This window comes from Pocillopora damicornis, chromosome 13 (assembly GCF_964200805.1).
Source record: "Pocillopora damicornis chromosome 13, jaPocDami1.2, whole genome shotgun sequence".
Classification (NCBI taxonomy): domain Eukaryota; kingdom Metazoa; phylum Cnidaria; class Anthozoa; order Scleractinia; family Pocilloporidae; genus Pocillopora; species Pocillopora damicornis.
Genome location: NC_142682.1, coordinates 241,332 through 258,425, shown reverse-complemented (window position 1 = coordinate 258,425; position 17,094 = coordinate 241,332). Strand labels below are relative to the sequence as shown.

The following is a 17,094-nucleotide window of genomic DNA, read 5'->3' as shown; positions in this document are numbered from 1 at the left end:
TCCCGAGATCACAAGTAACACTCCCTTCCCCCCCCTTACCCCTCCCTTAAGATTTATTTTATCATTTCCTTCGCAATTCTCTTGGCTATTTGGTCGTCAACAAACTGAGTCAGATCATGTTTCAGCAGCAACTACATTTTCTGACATTAAGTTGGAGTTACAAGCTTGAGCTTGACTTAAAGACTAAAACCTTTTCCTTCTTACAGTCACTTTTTAAAGCTATTACAGTATTTTTACTAACCACTGGTCTCTGTTCTCAAAACAAAAATGTAAGATTGCAGAGTTCTAACTTTTCTGAAAAAGAAAAAAACTTAGCAAACGCTATCAGTGTGTTACAGATATCAGTTTGTATATTATACTCTCTTCAGTACTCGGGTCAGAGTTCTTCAAGGGGATTCCTAGAAAATGCCATGTGCGAAGAGACGGATCAGGGGAAGAACAGCTAATAAAAATACCATGCTTAAAATCAATGCTATTTAAAGCTTCGATCCCTCAAGACGAATCACGTCTTGTAATCGAACATCCTGGCCCCCGTCATTCCTGGGATCCACATCACGTGACCTGGACAGGTCCACGTGTGTGTCATTTTTTCTCGCACATGGCTTGAAGCAGAAAATCGCTGCCCGGCGGCAAATCATCCTGTAGCTGGCGTCAAACAATGGCAACAGCGGGGAGATGGAGGAATGAAGATAAATCGCAAATTTTATGAGGGTATTTAGTTGTTGAGGGTAGGTGGTGAAACAAAGGCTTAGTGCAACCGAGGTGCAGAGAGGTAACCAACACAAAATGCTGAGGCAACATCTGAGTAACAACAGTCTGCAAAAGGACTTCTGTTGCTTTATACCTTTGAACGGTGGGAGAGACCGCGGGTTATGGAAAATTCTCTTTCTCCCTGTCCACATTGGATGGGGGACCTGTGAGGAAATGACAAACGGCTTCCCAGGGATACCAGACAGGGACCTCCCAGTAGTGGCACTAGGTATTACCTGCTCTGAGACTTCCGTGGCAGTACTTGATTCGCCTACGTTTCCGGCTTGCACACTGAGCGTCCTTTCCCGAGCAATGATTTCCAGTAGAACATTCAGATTGCCTTCGATTGGGCGAGATCTCTGAGAAGTCTTTCTGAATGGCAAAGGATTGTTACAAGAGGAAACTACACCCGATAGTCTACCAGAAATCACACTCGATCGCCTGGAAAAGCTTGTCTTGGACGATGACTTGGATGACGAAGCAGTAGTTGTCATTTCAGGATCATTGATCATCGTTTCCAATTTGTGTCTTTCCCAGAGGAGCTGCAGCGGGTAAAACCGGCGCCGTCTTCTTATTGCTCTCACAGTTAGAGACAAAGTGATGAATAAAACGATAAGGGAGGAAACAAGATAGATGATGGTGTAGTAAGACAAATTATGAACGTGGCTGAGCAAGGAGCAAGGATTCAATAAATAGAGACCATTGTATGAGCTCCACCCCAGAATAGGAGGAATGCTGAAAAGTAACCCTGTTAAGAGGGAAATTACAAGAAAAAGAATTCCTCTCTTCTTGACGTGCAGTTTGCCGTATAAAGGAAAGTGATGGTCAATGTTTTGACAAAACAAAGCAAGAACAAACAGAACCAAGAAGCAAGCGAATTACACCCAGAAGTTTAGAAACGTCAAGCTCTGACAGAGTGTCTTATTATGTTCCCACCAAACCAGGCCCGTAACAAGAGTCACGAGGAAGAGCCCAGGGCCAAGCAGTGTGGCCGTGAAGTCGAGTGCAGCTAAAACTGTTATGTGAGGACATCTGAGGGTTGAACGATAAGAAGTGAAGGGAATGGCAAGATTTCCACTGACACCTAACAACACCAGAGCACTGGCGAGTACAAGTTGAAGGGTACTTGAAACGATGAACATGATTCGCTGGTGATAAGTCACGCCACCTGCTGATGCTGGGTGCACTTGAAATCTAAAGAATGAACACAAGTAAGACCATGACATTCCTTATTGCACGAAGAGGTAAATGATAAGTTAATGGGTTTGAAACTTAAGCCTTAATCCCTCAGCTTGTTCTCCTCAAGCGTTAATATTTTTTATATTATCAGCGTGTATAGCTCTTATTTCTTTATTTTTCTGTTTACCAAAATGTCCAAATTCTTTATTGTGGGGTGTTGGCGGTAAAAGAGTTGAAAAGAATGTCAACAGGAAACAAAAGGGCCACTTGGCACAGGAGCTTTCTGCTTGAATTTTGTTCTATAAAGCATCGAATGGTCTCAGAAAGACGAAACTGGATCAACAACTGTATAAAAGCGGTCACAACAGAGTTGAACGTGATAAAAATTTAATTATCATCGCTGTTATGATATTTATTATTAAACTAAACAATACGCCAGATGTTCGGCGTTTGTAGGAAATCCCCTCAAATTCTCAGGTTTTTCGGAACGATCTAAAAAGATGTTTTTGATATAAGATTGTCGTTATGATGGATTTTATCTCGCCTGAAACAGGATGTATCAAAAGAAATAAAGGGTCCATTCTTTTGTCAGAACAGTTTTTCAGTTGAAAATATTTTCAGTGGAATTTCGTTTTCTTTTCACCTTTAATAGGACTCTTAAATTATTCTGGAAAGGAAGGTTGAATTTTTATCATCATTTCAAAACTGAGTTAGCGGAAACATCGCCCGACTCTTCTACCAATGTTACGTATGATAAAGTTATTTAAAAGTTGTTTTCTCAAATCTCTTAAATCAAAAATCACAGCTGTTTACTCCGTTCCGAAGAAAGCTGTCACTAGAAACAGAGCAGAAATAAAATCGTGCGAACAGTCACTTAAGATTTTTTACATATAGGTCAGCGATCATGTCAAAAATAAAAAAAAAGTTGTATGTTGTTCTTTTGTTTTTGTAATTCGTATGTGCGCACAGATTTTTTTCAGTTGAATGATCTACCTAACGTATCTCCAGGTGCAGATTGATTTCTCCACAATTACGTTTTCAGCAAAATTTTTTACCATCATGGCATTTCAAACTGAAATTGGTTCCCGAATATGGAATGTCCGAGAGTGAACTTTTAAGACATTCATGAACGGAAAAAGTAGAAACAATGATCAATAAAATTTATACTGAGGAAATTTTCAAATTTTTTACTTCAGATATAAATGCATATATTTCTCTAACTGCTGGAATATCTTTGGAATCGGAGTGAAGATAAAGCGATGTACTAATGTTGAAAACTGAGGTACCTTTGCACATACCAGCTGTTATCCAGTCTTTTTGACCTTCCTGTGTTACAAGGCAGAGGAAAGACCAGTGTTGAGTTGTCTTTAAAAGTCGTAGAGGGCAAAACGCAATGACTGCCAAACTGTGTGAGACAGGACAAAGTTGAGGGTGACAATGAAATGGAAATGATTTGAAATTATCATCAAAAGAAAAAAGGCAATTAGTATTACAGATAATTAGTAATTTTTTGGAGGCCAATAAAGCTAATTTAATATCATTCAATTGCCAGTCGTTTAAGAAACTTTTAAATACCTGCAGGTTGACATGGCAACAAAAAAGTCCACATTTTTATATGGTTTCTGGTTTTCCATGTTGTTTTATCATGGAGCATCCCTTGACACTTATAGTTTGAGCGTTCACAAATTTATACAATGTGAACAACAGATGACACTATGCAGCGATTAAACACCATCGCCATCTGATAAGTCCGCTACAGCCTTGGATAACATATGCAAGGGTCGTAACAAGGTATATGAGATCAGGGATCACAGCCCCGGGATCTGGAATCACAACACTTGGGATCGGGATCAGCAGTGTTTTAGTGAAATCAGGGATCAAAATTGTGAACGTTTTTGGGATCAGGGATCAAAATTTCCAATGTTTTTGTGATCAGGGATTAAAATTCTCAACGTTTTTGTGATCAGGGATCAAAATTTGGGGCAAAAATACAGGATCAGTTGTGAAAAAATATACCTTGTTACGACCCTGATATGCCGAGGTGCAACAAATGCGTACTATTGGCTACCTTTTCATCGGTGACAGCGACATCCTATTTCTCTCCTGTTCACAGTTAATGGTCTTTTCTCCTTCTTTATCCACTGCGAGTTTATTTATTCATTTTTCGTACATCAATCAGTTTAGCACAGTTTCAGTTTTAAGAAAAAGGTGTTTAGGAGTTTAGGATGGTAGAAGGCCATGGTTCTCCTAAAAGAGACTCGCCGATTTAAAAAGTCTTATAACCAAATGTTGAAATGATTGATAATTCTAGGGAATGTGTAGAATTCGTTCCCTTCCCAATAGAAAAAGGTGGGTTTCGTCGAGCGATCATGGATTAGACCAAAATCGAACCAAATGCATCAGACTTTGCCCGAAAGAACCTGGAATAACTAAGACATTTCTTACGGTACATTTTATTTTTTACAATGGCTACTTTCGCAATATTTGTGATCTATACCTGGGATAAAAACAGAGATTTGGCGAGAAAAGAGGTAAGATGCAATGTAAAACATTCAATATCTCAAAATTGTCATAAGTTACGAAATGAAATACTTCCTGACTCTTGCAGCCAACAACAAACAAGTTAAGAGCGAAACTACAATAGCCGTAAAGAAAATGATTAAAAATACTCTGTCTAAAACCATGGCTGCTCTTTTCCACTGTTCTGTATTTGCCCTCTGTGTGTTTTCTCTTTCAAAATACTCAGCAATGTAATCCAAACCATCAATAGCAGTGGTTATGTCATCTAAAACAAAAATATTAAAGTCAATGGTTAACCGGTAAGTCATTAATTAAGTTGAAGTATTAGTGGGCTGACTTATTGAATATATAATATACAACACCTTGTCCAATAGCATATTGTCTTACCTACGTCAGAATCTTTGGTATCTGAACCGCTGTCAAACCCTCTTAGCCGATCTACGCCTTCTTGTAGACGGCCTGAAATGTCCTCGATATCGTTGCCATTGTCGTCCAATGATTCATCCCACGATACCTGAGTGAACCAAGATGATCCCGCTGAACAAACCAGAGTGTGCTCAGTACGTTTTACTGCTGACTCACCGTCGTGTATTTTGGTTGCTCTTCGTTTGACAACTTTTCTTGACTCGCTTTTCTCGCAAGCAAAAGAAACTTTTTTGCAATCTTCGGTCAGGCTTTCACTTCTTACAAATTCAGCTGCAATTGATTCATTGTAGGTAGCCATAACAGCTTTGACATTTTCATCTGACCTGACAGAGGCAGTACTCGAAACGCTACTGCTGTATTCGAAAGAAGAACCAACTGAAACCAGTGTAAGGCGACCCTCCTGATCTACTCGACCTGCTGCAGAAATCCGGGGAATTGTACCATGACTATCACTAGTAATTATCAGGGGTGGGTCTTGAATTGAATGGGCTTGTCCATCATCTTTGTGACATTCCTCGGGAGTTTTATCCTTCCTGGCATCGAGATCTGGCGTCAAATCTAAGTCTACTGATGGGAGAAAATAAAATGAAACTACCTCTTCTATGAAATAATTAAAATAAAATGTAATTATCTATAAGCGTTCCGTTTGTCGTGTGCCTTCAAGAAATAACATCCTCTTCAGGCGACAGGTGGAAAATTAAATTCTTTCATACATCATTTAGTGAAAAATATGAGCTTTGCGTGAGAGCTTGTCTTATTTGCATACCTGTTTGTGAAGGATGAACCTTTGATCGTGCTCGAGATCGTGTGCGTTTTAAGCGTCTGCAGGGACTGGTAAAGAGAAGTGGTTGTAGCCGTTGTAATATGAAATTCTATAAAAGATATAACTCGATTTAATGGTGGCAGTTACTTGAGTGGATTTTTATGCTCTTGGTTTTATTTTAATTTGGAAAGCAGTTTTTTAATTTTCTTAAATACTCAGAGATCCTACTGAAGCTAATACCGATTTTGGTCTCTTCAATTTCGGACAATCTGAAGTAGGAGGGTAACAACTTTCCTCACCATCAAAAATCGCGAGAAAAAAACTGTTGAGACGATTCATTTACCAGCCCTCTGAACAAACCGCTTCTAAAATTGTTACTACCCGATATCATGGAAGTAGAAAAAAAAACGCTTTGACAACCTTGAAATAAAGAAAGTTGACAGGAAGGGTAACAAAGGAGATAAGCGTACATTCGGCTTAGTTGTCTCAACAGTTTTGTCCATGATTTCGGATTGTCCTTGAGAATATGCAAGTCACTCTTTCGCTACTGGTTTTTTCTTACCTTAAAAAGAATAAACAGCGAAGTATGATGCAACTCCACACCGGATGAGTTCATGAAATAAACAGCATACACTAAACACGTGCAACACATAGCCAATGCAAGGATTATGATTGCGCAGCCGGAGAACTTTGTCAACAGAGGGAAATTTTTTGAGGCGTTTGGCATCTTTGTGTTTAACAGCATGAGATACACAGATAAGCACAGTAGAAGGTTTATACCGGCCTCTGAAATATTAATGTTCACAATAATAATAACACATTTTATAACGCTATTACTACAGGATTAATTATGAAACAATTTCAATTTTGATCCAGTCTCTTCTTCAGTACAAATTATCAAGCTAGCCAGCGTTTGGAGTCTTCAGCAACTCCTCACTATTAAGAATCAAAGAGGATTCTCTATAATGAATAGTATATTGTATTACTATTCTGTCTGGAGCTACCCCTGACCGTTTAGCAATATCTGCAGGCGCATTCTTGATTTTTCTTTGCGTGTAACTCGACTCGCAGGTTTGCTTGCGTGTTATTTTTCTCGTGGTTATTTGTCTGTCTGTTAGTACCGAGAGGAGATAGAATCTATTTCCCGTGTTAAATATTATGATAATACACAACCCTTGACTTGATTCAAAGTCTATTGTTATGCCAGAAGTCAAAAGACGAGAACAATTCTTACCCATTCGCTTTCCAACTTCAGGCGGGATGAGAAACAGTAGCAGGGATAAAACCAAAATAACTACCGATGGAATGAGGTAATTGACAACAAAGAAAAGTGATTTTCGCCTGACCATTATGGTATACACCACAAGAGAAAAATCGTTGTCCTGAAAATTGTCGTGCATGCGTACTTCAGGAGATATTTGAAGTACATCCCATTTGCTGTTTTTTACAAATTGCGTCATGTCGATTCCTTCTTTGCGCAGGTCCAGCATCACAAGGCTGGAGTCCATAGTCCATGAACCAAACGTCAATTGGCAAGTCTGATCGTCAAAAGGAAAGTCGGCAACGTTTAACGCGCATGCGCTACGGATGTTCGTTGGCTGGGAGAAGAAGATACTACCGCTGCTATTAACGATAAGGCCCATGGGTAGATCGTCATTGCTTGATAAACCAAAATCTCTGACGGCACCAACTCTACAAAAGCGAAGTAGGAAAGAATAGGGAAAGAAAGATTCGACTGGTTTCCCCAGTGGCAAATCACAGGACCGCCTATGAACTGTACTCACGCGTTATAAAGAACCATGTCTGGGGTCCAGACCTCCTTGAAATCTAAGGTAAGAGATGTGATATTGTGCTGCGTTGCGTTCCATCGTAAGCGGTTATCCATCCAGAACTAAAGTTAGATTGGAAATGAAAGGAAAGTTTAGGAAGACATTTTGCAATCTAAATATCAAGTTATTTAATCTTCATGGTATGTTTCGTAAGGAACAACAAAATTCTGTTACATTGAAGGATAACAGTGGAAAAATTGATAAAAAGGAGTTTAATGTACGTAAATAATCATTTATAAAAACTTTCTCATTCATTCACTCATTCACTTACTCGTTCTGCAAGCTGTGCGTTACAAAAACACATCAGAAAGTTCTAATGATGACTTTCACCTCACAATCACAACGAAACCAGATCGAATGATAGAAATTGTAGCAAAATCTGCTTTCTTCCCTCCTCGTGAGAAAAAAAAATTCTGTTGAAGGAAAGAGTTCCAACTCGGGTCCCTTTGAGTTGTTCTCAAATGAGGACTCTCAACCAAACGTTTAAGTTTAAGTTCCTCTCTTGTCACTAAGTGTCTTGTTATAAAGATATTTCCCAAGACATGCTCACCATTCGAAGCCAAATTGCTAAACCAATTTCTTCCTTCTTCGGATCCTTAATTCAAAATACATAGCGGCAACAAAGATTAGTCTCACTTGTTCAATCATTAGAAAAGGTTCCAGCAAAATTTTAGTTAAGTTTGCAAATCCTGAAAATAACTTTTCCTAAGGAGGCTGAAATTCATGATGAAGAATGAAAATACTTAGCTTAAAGTTGAGGTTGAGAAAGGAATGGATTTAATTTCAATATATTTAAAAGGGGAAATTCAATTCTTTGGCAATTTCCCGAATATCTCAATAAAATGTTTTTATTTTTAATGCAACTGGTATTAGAAATTAACGTTTTAAAGCTGAACAATGAGTCAAAAGGACGCAATTTGGAGACGTGTTTTACAAATTTGAACTTTAATTGATGTTATTTTGGCCCAATTCCAGTCGGGATTCACTTACCACTTCATCAAGATTGGAAACAACCAGGTGTAGAGAGATATGCACTGGAGTCGTAGGACGCTGGTTCTTGCTGTAGTTTGCAAACAAGATTCGTCGCAGAATCTTTTCGTTCTTGTTGCCTTTCCTGAGCGAACAATCTGCGGATTTTTAATAATGTTTTCCATTAGTTGTTGTTCCGCTTGCAAAAACGCTGCTTTCCATTTTTTCGGGAAATCGATATTTTCCAACGGCCCGAAACTTCATAAGGCGTAATTATATTTTGCAACACTTGCAACACTTGAATTCAAATGTCGCGTGCGATGTCAAAATTGTCCAAGAAGCGAAAGGTTCCAAGTTCCTTTTTCAGAATTTTGGTACATTTCCAATCCATTCATTGAAAAAGGGGAACCTAGAACATACTTCCAACGTCCACATATTCATCAGATCTAACAATTATAACAAAGTTGAAAGATAATTTGGACAATGTTTATGACCGCGAACGTATGTACAAGGCACTTCCTCAACACCGAAGAAACGACTGTCAAATCATACCAGATGTCACTAACAAGCCTAAGTTTTATCCTCAAGAAGTTAATACCGTCACAGCAGGCATTACATGTTTGATACCTTGATCGCCAAGTGTGCTGAGAATGAGACCAAAGACAATTACGCTAAAAATGGCTGAATTTTCCTTCATTGGAAACTTTGCTGAGGATTCAAGAGCAGCCTGCAAAAGGAGAACTCATCAATTTAGAACCAGGGAATTAAGTTTCGTTCTCAGGTTTAGCTGGTAATGAGGGTACCTGCTCCATGTCGCCTAAGTGACGTTTGACAGGTGCCTTATTATAACAAGCTCATATGCCAGAAAGAGCGTAATAATCTCTAACAAATATATATCGCATAAATTAGTGTGAAAATGGACTATAATTTGGCATAAAACGAAAGAACCAAAATTGATTTTGAACATTTTTGAGCGGTGCACAGGTTTTTGTTTTCTAAAGTATACTACGTTTTGGTCAATTTCAATTCGGATCCTAACCAAATTACAGGTACTTGAAATTATTGAGCTGAAAATTCCACAGAATTTTGACTGGGTCGAACCTTTTGATTGCGCACGAAAACTCAGTATACTAAGATTCTTTCAGTTCTTGCTGACGTACAGAAATAGAATTTCTTATGGAAAACACGTGTAATACGTAAAATCCTATTTACTCCGATATGATCAAGAATTCTAGAACCTCTACTACGCAATATAAATGTGGACAATTACTGTCAATCAACGTCAAAACACTGATAAATTTAGAAGGCAATTTCAATGAATGTGAGCTTTAATAAAGCATTCCGGTCCTGAACTTTATCAGTTTATCACTCCTGGCCATCAGGGGATCAAACATTAGTGCGTTGCTCGCCCTTAAACGCATTTCCATGTTTTAGTCACTTGCATTCCAAACTCCTGATTTTCCTGGACAAGGCATACAAGTTAGTTAAACTCGGACGTAAAATCTTGATCATAAATCAGGTGTTATAAGTTGCCATCTTTGAACATGCTTCATTAGGTACCAGACTTAACAGTTTGATATGAAACGAACAGGTTAGAGGTTATTTATACGTTTAAAAGATAACAATTCTATCGAACGTCGGTGATGCATTAGAAGGTTATTAAGAACGATTTCAGTAGTAGTGAGTCTCGAAACATTTTTAATTTTTGCAAAGGTTAATGATCTTTATCGGATCCGTTCAGTAATTGAGTTATCATAAAAAGGGAAATGTTCTTTCGCAAAATTAATTCTTAATATTTTTAAGTTTTGTACGCCCATAAAATTAATCCTAACAATAGCTTACTTCATTTATATTGTTTACGAATCACTTAGTATCTTAAGAGCCGCTGTCGCTTTAAAATAACCTAATGGAAGGAGTGCAGACTTGATACTGACTCCTCTTTCGATTAGCACTGAAGTACGCTTCCATGCATTTTTAGAATCTGATCAGAATTTTTTTTCGCTGCAATTCTTATCAAGAGTCAATTCTTGATCCTTAATCTATTCACATATCTTGTCAAAAAAAATCAGTCATCTTTGGAAATCTGTGTCGCGTGACTAATTATTCTAGAAATCTGCACCGCTGTTAGAATAACAGCTTAAATAACAACATCGCACGATACAAGACGATCAGTCTTACCTAACTCGGAACACCTGTGTCACGTCTACCGTTTCTCATCAAAACACCAACATGCTTCATTTATACGGACAAGGATTACCCAGGAGAGCACCGAAGAGAAGGGGACGAAGAGCTGTCAGCTTGACGCAGCCGCATATATTTAACCGCTTTGGAGAGCCTTCCAAACACTCGATCATCCAACCATACAGCAGCAAAAAGAGAAAAGTGAGTGATCGAAATGATGGAATTACTGTGAACGTCAGTGGAAAGAAATACTTCTTCACTGGAAGATTGTTATCTCTATTTCCCAACAGTCTACTGGCGCATCGTAGAAAACGAGCTTTTTTCTACGATTCTATACGCGACGAACTGTTCTTCGACAGGAATCGAACAGCGTTCGAAACCGTGTTCCATTTCTACGTGTCAAAGGGACGATTGATGTTTCCCGACGAAAACTTTCCAGAACAGCTTCTGGCGGATGAGCTTTACTTTTTTGGGCTGTATGAGTACATTAACGAAGATATCAAAAAGACAAAATTAGCCTTGCCAAGTGCTTTGACCAAGAGACAAGTTATGCCTTTAAGAAAGTGTCAAAGAGAAGTATGGAAGATCTGTGAAATTCCAGATTCAAATGCACTAGCTAGGCTGGTGAACTTGTTTTCTTTACTCGTTATTGTCTGTTCAGCTATAATCCTGTGTGTTGATACTCTCCCTACCTTCAGGAACTACAAACCCGTGACCTTGGCATCAAATGCTGCATCGAACACATCAAAGAACTCGAGTTATGGCAACCATTCCACAAAGACACAAAAAATAGAGATCATTCATATCTTGGAGGCTTCTTGTATTTCATGGTTTACTTTGGAACTCATTGCACGATTTTCCGTTTCTCCAGAAAAACGAAAGTTTTTTGTTCAAGCTTTGAATATCATCGATTTAGTAGTCATTGTTCCATTCTACATCTCGTTGTTTATATCCTTTGGATCTATTCGCGTCTCATTGTACATTTTGCGTATTCTCCGTTTGTCAAGAGTTTTTAGAGTATTAAAAATATCTCGCTATGGTACTACTATGAAAGTACTGGGAAAAACTTTCAAGGACAGTATTGGTGACCTCTGGACAATGTTATTTCTGAACATTATTGGAACTGTTCTCTTTGGGAGCATAGCTTACTATTGTGAACAGTGGCACGAGGGGACTAAGTTTGAGAGTATCCCGGTGAGCTGTTGGTGGGCTATGGTTACCATAACAACGCTCGGCTATGGAGATATCGTTCCTAAAACACTAGGTAAGAATGAAATATCACTCGTGGGGCTGTTTCTTAGCCTAGTTTTCTATACATTCTTCAGTGGTTTGGGTTACTTTCTTATCAAATTGAGATCCGGCAAACCGTGAACGCTTTTATTTGAACCTGAGAGGTCAATTGTGTACTGGTCGATCTTGATAAAGTTCAGTGCACGCGATCAAACCCAAAACCACAAACTAATTACTTTGCTGAAACATCATGGTTTCTGTTGTTTACAATTTTCTGATCGTGGGTTTCAGAGTATAGTTGCTTCAATTCAAGCATCTCTCACTTTTGCGCTATCTTACATCGGGATGATGATTAATTACAGGGCTATTGACTCATGAAGTATCCAAATACCTTATAAGGATTTCTCCTTAGCTAATTCCATACTTTTCCTTTTGAGTTATCCAAAATATTTAGTGTCTTATCAAAATAAGACTTTTTTTTACAACCTGTTTTCTGGACAATGCTTTGATATTTTGGGGAAAAAGGAGTAAGAGGCTTAAGTAGATTATGTGTTTCTTCTTATACACCAAGCCATGTAAGGTCTCACGTGCTTATTTTCACCATGACAACTCCACGATCACAGGAAATTCGAGTGGCTTTGTAATCAATAAATAACACTTATTTTCTCTATCACAATGCTGGACTGGTACTCAGACAGACAATCCTAACAATTTCTTGATGTTGTCTAACAGGGGGTAAGATAACAGGTGGAGTGTGTTCAGTGTCTGGAGCTTTACTCATCACACCCTTCTTGCCAATCATCTTTGAAAAGTTTAACCGGTATCAGCAGCAGGAGGAGTTCAAACCGAAAAGTAATGGGTACGACATGCGAGAAAAACAAAGAAAGAGAGCTTACACGGTTGACTACACTACGCATGAGCAATGCCAAGTAAATGAACCGCTGGTCAGAAAAAGGCAGAGGAGATTCACGGTCTGAAAAACACCAACAAGAAGGGTGGATAGAGAATTTTACATACACCTCCAGCATAAGAAACTCAGATATTCAAGAGAACTTCATACCATGGAAATGATTTATTATTTTCGTTTATTACACCCATTTTGAAATCACTTATGGTCCCTGTAATCTGATTGGCTCTAATTGGTGCGATTTATTCACAAATTGCACCATTTTTTGCTTTAAATCGCATCTTTTCCCCAGCCAGTGAGGAGGCTACACTAAAAACAAAACAACCAATCAGACTTCAAGGCTTGTTTAAAGTAACCGATCATATTGCAGGAAGATGAAAGACATGGAGTATCATATGGCAAATTTTGCAACTTTTGTTTCCAAAACTCTTATTTTTTCCTCCCAAAAAATGGATGAATTTAATTTCAAACCAGCTCAGTATTGTATTAACAAAATATTTGAACTGACCAAGTCCTGTATTTGGGCGATTTCAAAACGGATGTAATAAAGTGGTAATTGAACCTCGTGTTGTGCAATTTTGGTCTGAAATCATACTTGTGATTTCAAATCGAACTCGCGCTGCGCGCTCGTTCAATTTTGGAATCACGCGTATGATTTCAGCCCAAATTGCACTCCACTCAGTTCAATTACCATTATAAATACAACTGTACTCATTACTTGATAATTGTATGCTCGAGAATCTTACAGTCTCTGATTTTGAGAGTCAAGGGAATTAAACTCATATTTGGTGGCCTACTTAATTATGCCCATTTCTGCAAGTACGCCTCTCGATTTTCTTCATACAGGTTACTGTTTCAACAATTCAATGCCTTAATCTCGGCGAAGTTCGGCGAGCAAGCATAAAACAAAATTATCGCTGAACGGGACCTACGAGTGAGAAGGGGCGCGGTACCCCGGACATGTTTTCGTGTTGCGCGCCAACTTTCGCTTGTCGCAGATTTTTGTTCTCTAGATATGATAATTCTTTCACTTTCTTGATGGAAAAGAAAGAGAGAAATACATTCCCATCACAGATAATGAATATTTGATATTCCTCATTTTAGTTTTTGCCCCCCAGTTCGTCGTGATTTAGTTTTTCCTCTTTTTCTTCACTGTAATATTAATTGTATCATTTCTAAAATACGGCTACAACAAAACTGAAACTAATTAATAAGACCTTGAAACAATAATTAGTTATTTACACGGCAAGCTCTTCTCTGTTATGATAATTAAACAGAAATTAATTCGTTAATTGGCATCCAACGATGTAATTGGCAAATCATAATTTGTTTATCAAGGATCAACAATGTTTTCGTTAGGGCAAAACATACTCGGTTTTTAATGTTACGTCACATCTGTACAAAGAAGGGAACTCGCTCTCAGAGGAATAATGATATAAAGGTAATCAGTAACAGTTTTCTGTGCAATCCTATCGCTGTTAATTTTCCAAGCACAAAATCAGCACTTTGTTAGTTATAATTGCAACGATATGGCGTTATTGTTTAAAAAAAAACGGTCAATATATTATTTCATTTCTTAAGTCTGCTTTCACACTCAAGAATCCAGACACAGTGAAAATTAGATTGGAAATTACTTTTCGTATTCATGGCCACGGTTTGTCAATTACCCATAAGGAGACTATTGTACCCTTCTCTAATAAATTGGCGTTTGATTTAATTCAATTATTCTGTTAATTTATATTCTGATTAAGGTAGTAAACGCCGTAAATTGACTTTCTTTATCATCTTCTTTTTCCTAATAATGGTTTGACTGTTTTTAAAGTCTGTGCACCTTGCCCTTCATCCCACACTTTCCTCCGCAGTAAAGGGCAACAAGAAAGGCGAGCGTCGCTGCTGGCTTAACTGGTATTTTGGGAACACAAACAAGAGGTAAAATTTGATCTCGAACCATGTAATCATAGATGTTATCTATAATCCAAAACATAACTATTTTTGTTTTGTTTTGTTTTGTTTTTTTTCACGAAATACATTAGGATTTCCGCTGCTGTTCATATTCCGCGATATTGTTCCACCCGCGGCCGTAATTTATTAGTGATCAGAGTGTCTTGCCTGTTTCGAAACATTCTTACCATCAATCGGAAGATTTTGAAAGTTTGTCATTTTCGGTAATGAAAATTATTCGGCAAACAGATACCATCCAAATGTGCACTTTGAACTCTCCAATGTGCATTTGTTGCGTGCAAAGTACTTTGAACACAACCGATGAAATCCAAATTAATAACGAATGAAACTACCTTGAGTAAACATGAAACTCGCCCTAGGACTCAGTTTGTTCCTCAAAACATAAGGCCTCATTCACCCCTGTTTTCATTACACAAGTAATTTTTTTATCGGAGAATCTACAAAACACGTAAACTGCCCATCAATCTGTTTTATTTTGGTTACTGCCCTTTCATTTACGGACTTCACTAGTTTTCTTTCTTTCCTCGCCGCGTCGGAAAAATTTAAATTTGAATTAATTTCTGATGTTGTGGTTTTATTCTTCAGATAGTTGACCGCTTGACCGGTGTTTCACGTGACTTCTTACCAGCGAATCATGTTCATCGTTCCCAGTACCCTCCAACTTCTACTCGCCAGTGCTCTGGTGTTGGTAGGTGTCAGTGGAAATCTTGCCATTCCCTTCATTTCTTATCGTTCGACCCTGAGATGTCCTCACATAACAGTTTTAGCTGCACTCGACTTGACAGCCACACTGCTTGGCCCTGGGCTCTCCCTCGTGACTCTTGTTACAGGCCCGGTGTGGTGGGAACACAATAAGACACTCTGTCAGAGCCTGAACCTTCTGAGCTCCTGGGTACATATCACTTCTCTTTTGGTGCTTTTCTTTCTTGCTGTGTTTTGTCAAAAAATACAACTTCAATTTCCTTTCACTAGAAAACGTCAGGCTAAGAGAAGAGTAGCTGTTTTCCTTGCCTTGAACTTGTCAATGGGATTTCTTTTCAGCCTTCCACCAATTGTTGGTTGGAGTTCTTACAACGGTCTCCCTCAGTCACATTCTCATATTCTGTTCAACTGTGATCAAACTCCCTCAAACTATTCTATCCTCTATCTCGGGTGTTCCTTCGCTCTTCATTCCGTAACTATCTTTCTTGCTATCAAAGCATTGAGACATCGTCGGTGGTACCCAGTACTGCTCCTCTGGGAGCGACATATATGCGAGATGAAGATAAACGACCCTGAAATGACAACAGCCACCAGCTCAAGATCAAGTCAGTCACGTGGCACAAGCTGGTCGAACAGGTCATACTGGTCTAGGCGGTCAAGCGGAAGGTCTGGTGTTACGTCTGTTACTGCAACTCCTCTAGCTTCGAGGAAGTCTTCGTATCAATCTCGTTTGCACCAAGAGAATCTTTTACTAGAAGTTCTTCTCCGCCAGGGAAACCTAGACGGAAAAAGCTTGACCACTCCAGGAACTGGTGCGAATGGAGGCACTGGAAAGAAAATGAATGTCTTCGCACACCCTGTCAACAGTTTAGTGAAGGAGGCCGAATGGGAAACCCGACGTCCTTCAAATCCAAGGGATCCGTTCGCTATCTCGTCAAGAATCTCCCACAAACTCCCGAGGAAACGAGTTTTCCAAAACCCGCGAGTAATTCTTCCTCCTTTCACATCTCTTAAGCAACGGCAATCTCTATCACGTTATCTTGTGCTAAAATCTTGCGTGGCCATGCTGAGTTGGCTCCCTACATATTTTTCAGTGGCGTTACAACTCACTTCAGTTCACTCCCCCCAGGGGTTAGGACCCTTACTTCCGTGGCTGATTTTCTTCCAGTCCTCACTCTCTTCTCTGGTCCCATTATGTGACGCGGGCTATAGGCTTGTGCTATTCAAGTCAGCGTACTCCATTTTGAAGGCATGCGTAATTACAAAGAAGACCCAAAGCATTGAGTCAGATGACGTCGAATTCAAGTTGGAAGGAACTCGTCATGTTCGACTGATTCATATAAGACCCCTCCAGATACAAACGCTGGAGTCAAACTCTGTATAAATTAAAATAATGTACAGTGTACTCGTTTAGTTAAGGAAGAGAAGCACTTTTTTAAGGGAGTAGCGACCGCGCAGCCGGTTTAAGTGCTTACCTCTAACCAATCAGTTTTTTCATTTATTCATTCTTGGACTTATTCGTCTGTAACCTACTTCCAAAGTTTGCGATCTACACAAATACATTTTATTCACAATTAATATCATGAGTGCCTAGATTTTAAATAATTTTTCAAGTTGAGTTACTTTAGTTGTTATAAGATTTTGCCTTACTACACGAGATGCTGGTTAAAGCGAAC

At 38.8% G+C, this 17,094-nt stretch overlaps 3 protein-coding genes and 1 pseudogene across 8 annotated transcripts; 2 read left to right on the top strand and 2 right to left on the bottom strand.

The window, feature by feature from the left end:
* Positions 1-325: 325 nt before the first annotated feature.
* On the bottom strand, positions 326-3,322 carry LOC113676807 (uncharacterized; annotated as a pseudogene). Its single transcript, XR_016182629.1, has 2 exons — positions 3,216-3,322; positions 326-1,944 (listed from the first exon to the last, which is right to left on the bottom strand). The product of XR_016182629.1 is annotated as an uncharacterized LOC113676807 (transcript).
* Positions 3,323-4,366: 1,044 nt separating this feature from the next.
* LOC113676850 (neuronal acetylcholine receptor subunit beta-3) lies at positions 4,367-10,754 on the bottom strand. 5 transcript variants are annotated; one of them, XM_089192756.1, is made up of 10 exons: positions 10,615-10,754; positions 9,064-9,163; positions 8,458-8,594; positions 8,018-8,062; positions 7,423-7,529; positions 6,873-7,330; positions 6,201-6,424; positions 5,642-5,747; positions 4,837-5,466; positions 4,367-4,714 (listed from the first exon to the last, which is right to left on the bottom strand). In XM_089192756.1, exons 2-10 carry the CDS (start codon positions 9,131-9,133, stop codon positions 4,506-4,508), a joined length of 1,986 nt encoding a protein of 661 aa, XP_089048882.1. In that variant the 5' UTR covers positions 9,134-9,163; positions 10,615-10,754; the 3' UTR covers positions 4,367-4,505. The 5 variants fall into 5 exon arrangements, with proteins under 5 accessions (XP_089048882.1, XP_089048881.1, XP_027049375.2 ...); XM_089192755.1 differs by lacking the exon at positions 10,615-10,754 and having other exon boundaries at positions 9,064-9,249; XM_027193574.2 differs by lacking the exon at positions 10,615-10,754 and having other exon boundaries at positions 4,837-5,442; positions 9,064-9,249.
* On the top strand, positions 10,666-13,550 carry LOC113676851 (potassium voltage-gated channel subfamily A member 10). Its single transcript, XM_027193576.2, has 2 exons — positions 10,666-11,881; positions 12,580-13,550. Exons 1-2 carry the CDS (start codon positions 10,666-10,668, stop codon positions 12,822-12,824), a joined length of 1,461 nt encoding a protein of 486 aa, XP_027049377.2. The 3' UTR covers positions 12,825-13,550.
* Positions 13,551-14,545: 995 nt separating this feature from the next.
* LOC113676826 (uncharacterized) lies at positions 14,546-16,945 on the top strand. The gene is made up of 2 exons (XM_089192799.1): positions 14,546-14,683; positions 15,302-16,945. Exon 2 carries the CDS (start codon positions 15,351-15,353, stop codon positions 16,800-16,802), a length of 1,452 nt encoding a protein of 483 aa, XP_089048925.1. The 5' UTR covers positions 14,546-14,683; positions 15,302-15,350; the 3' UTR covers positions 16,803-16,945.
* The last annotated feature ends 149 nt before the right edge of the window (positions 16,946-17,094 follow it).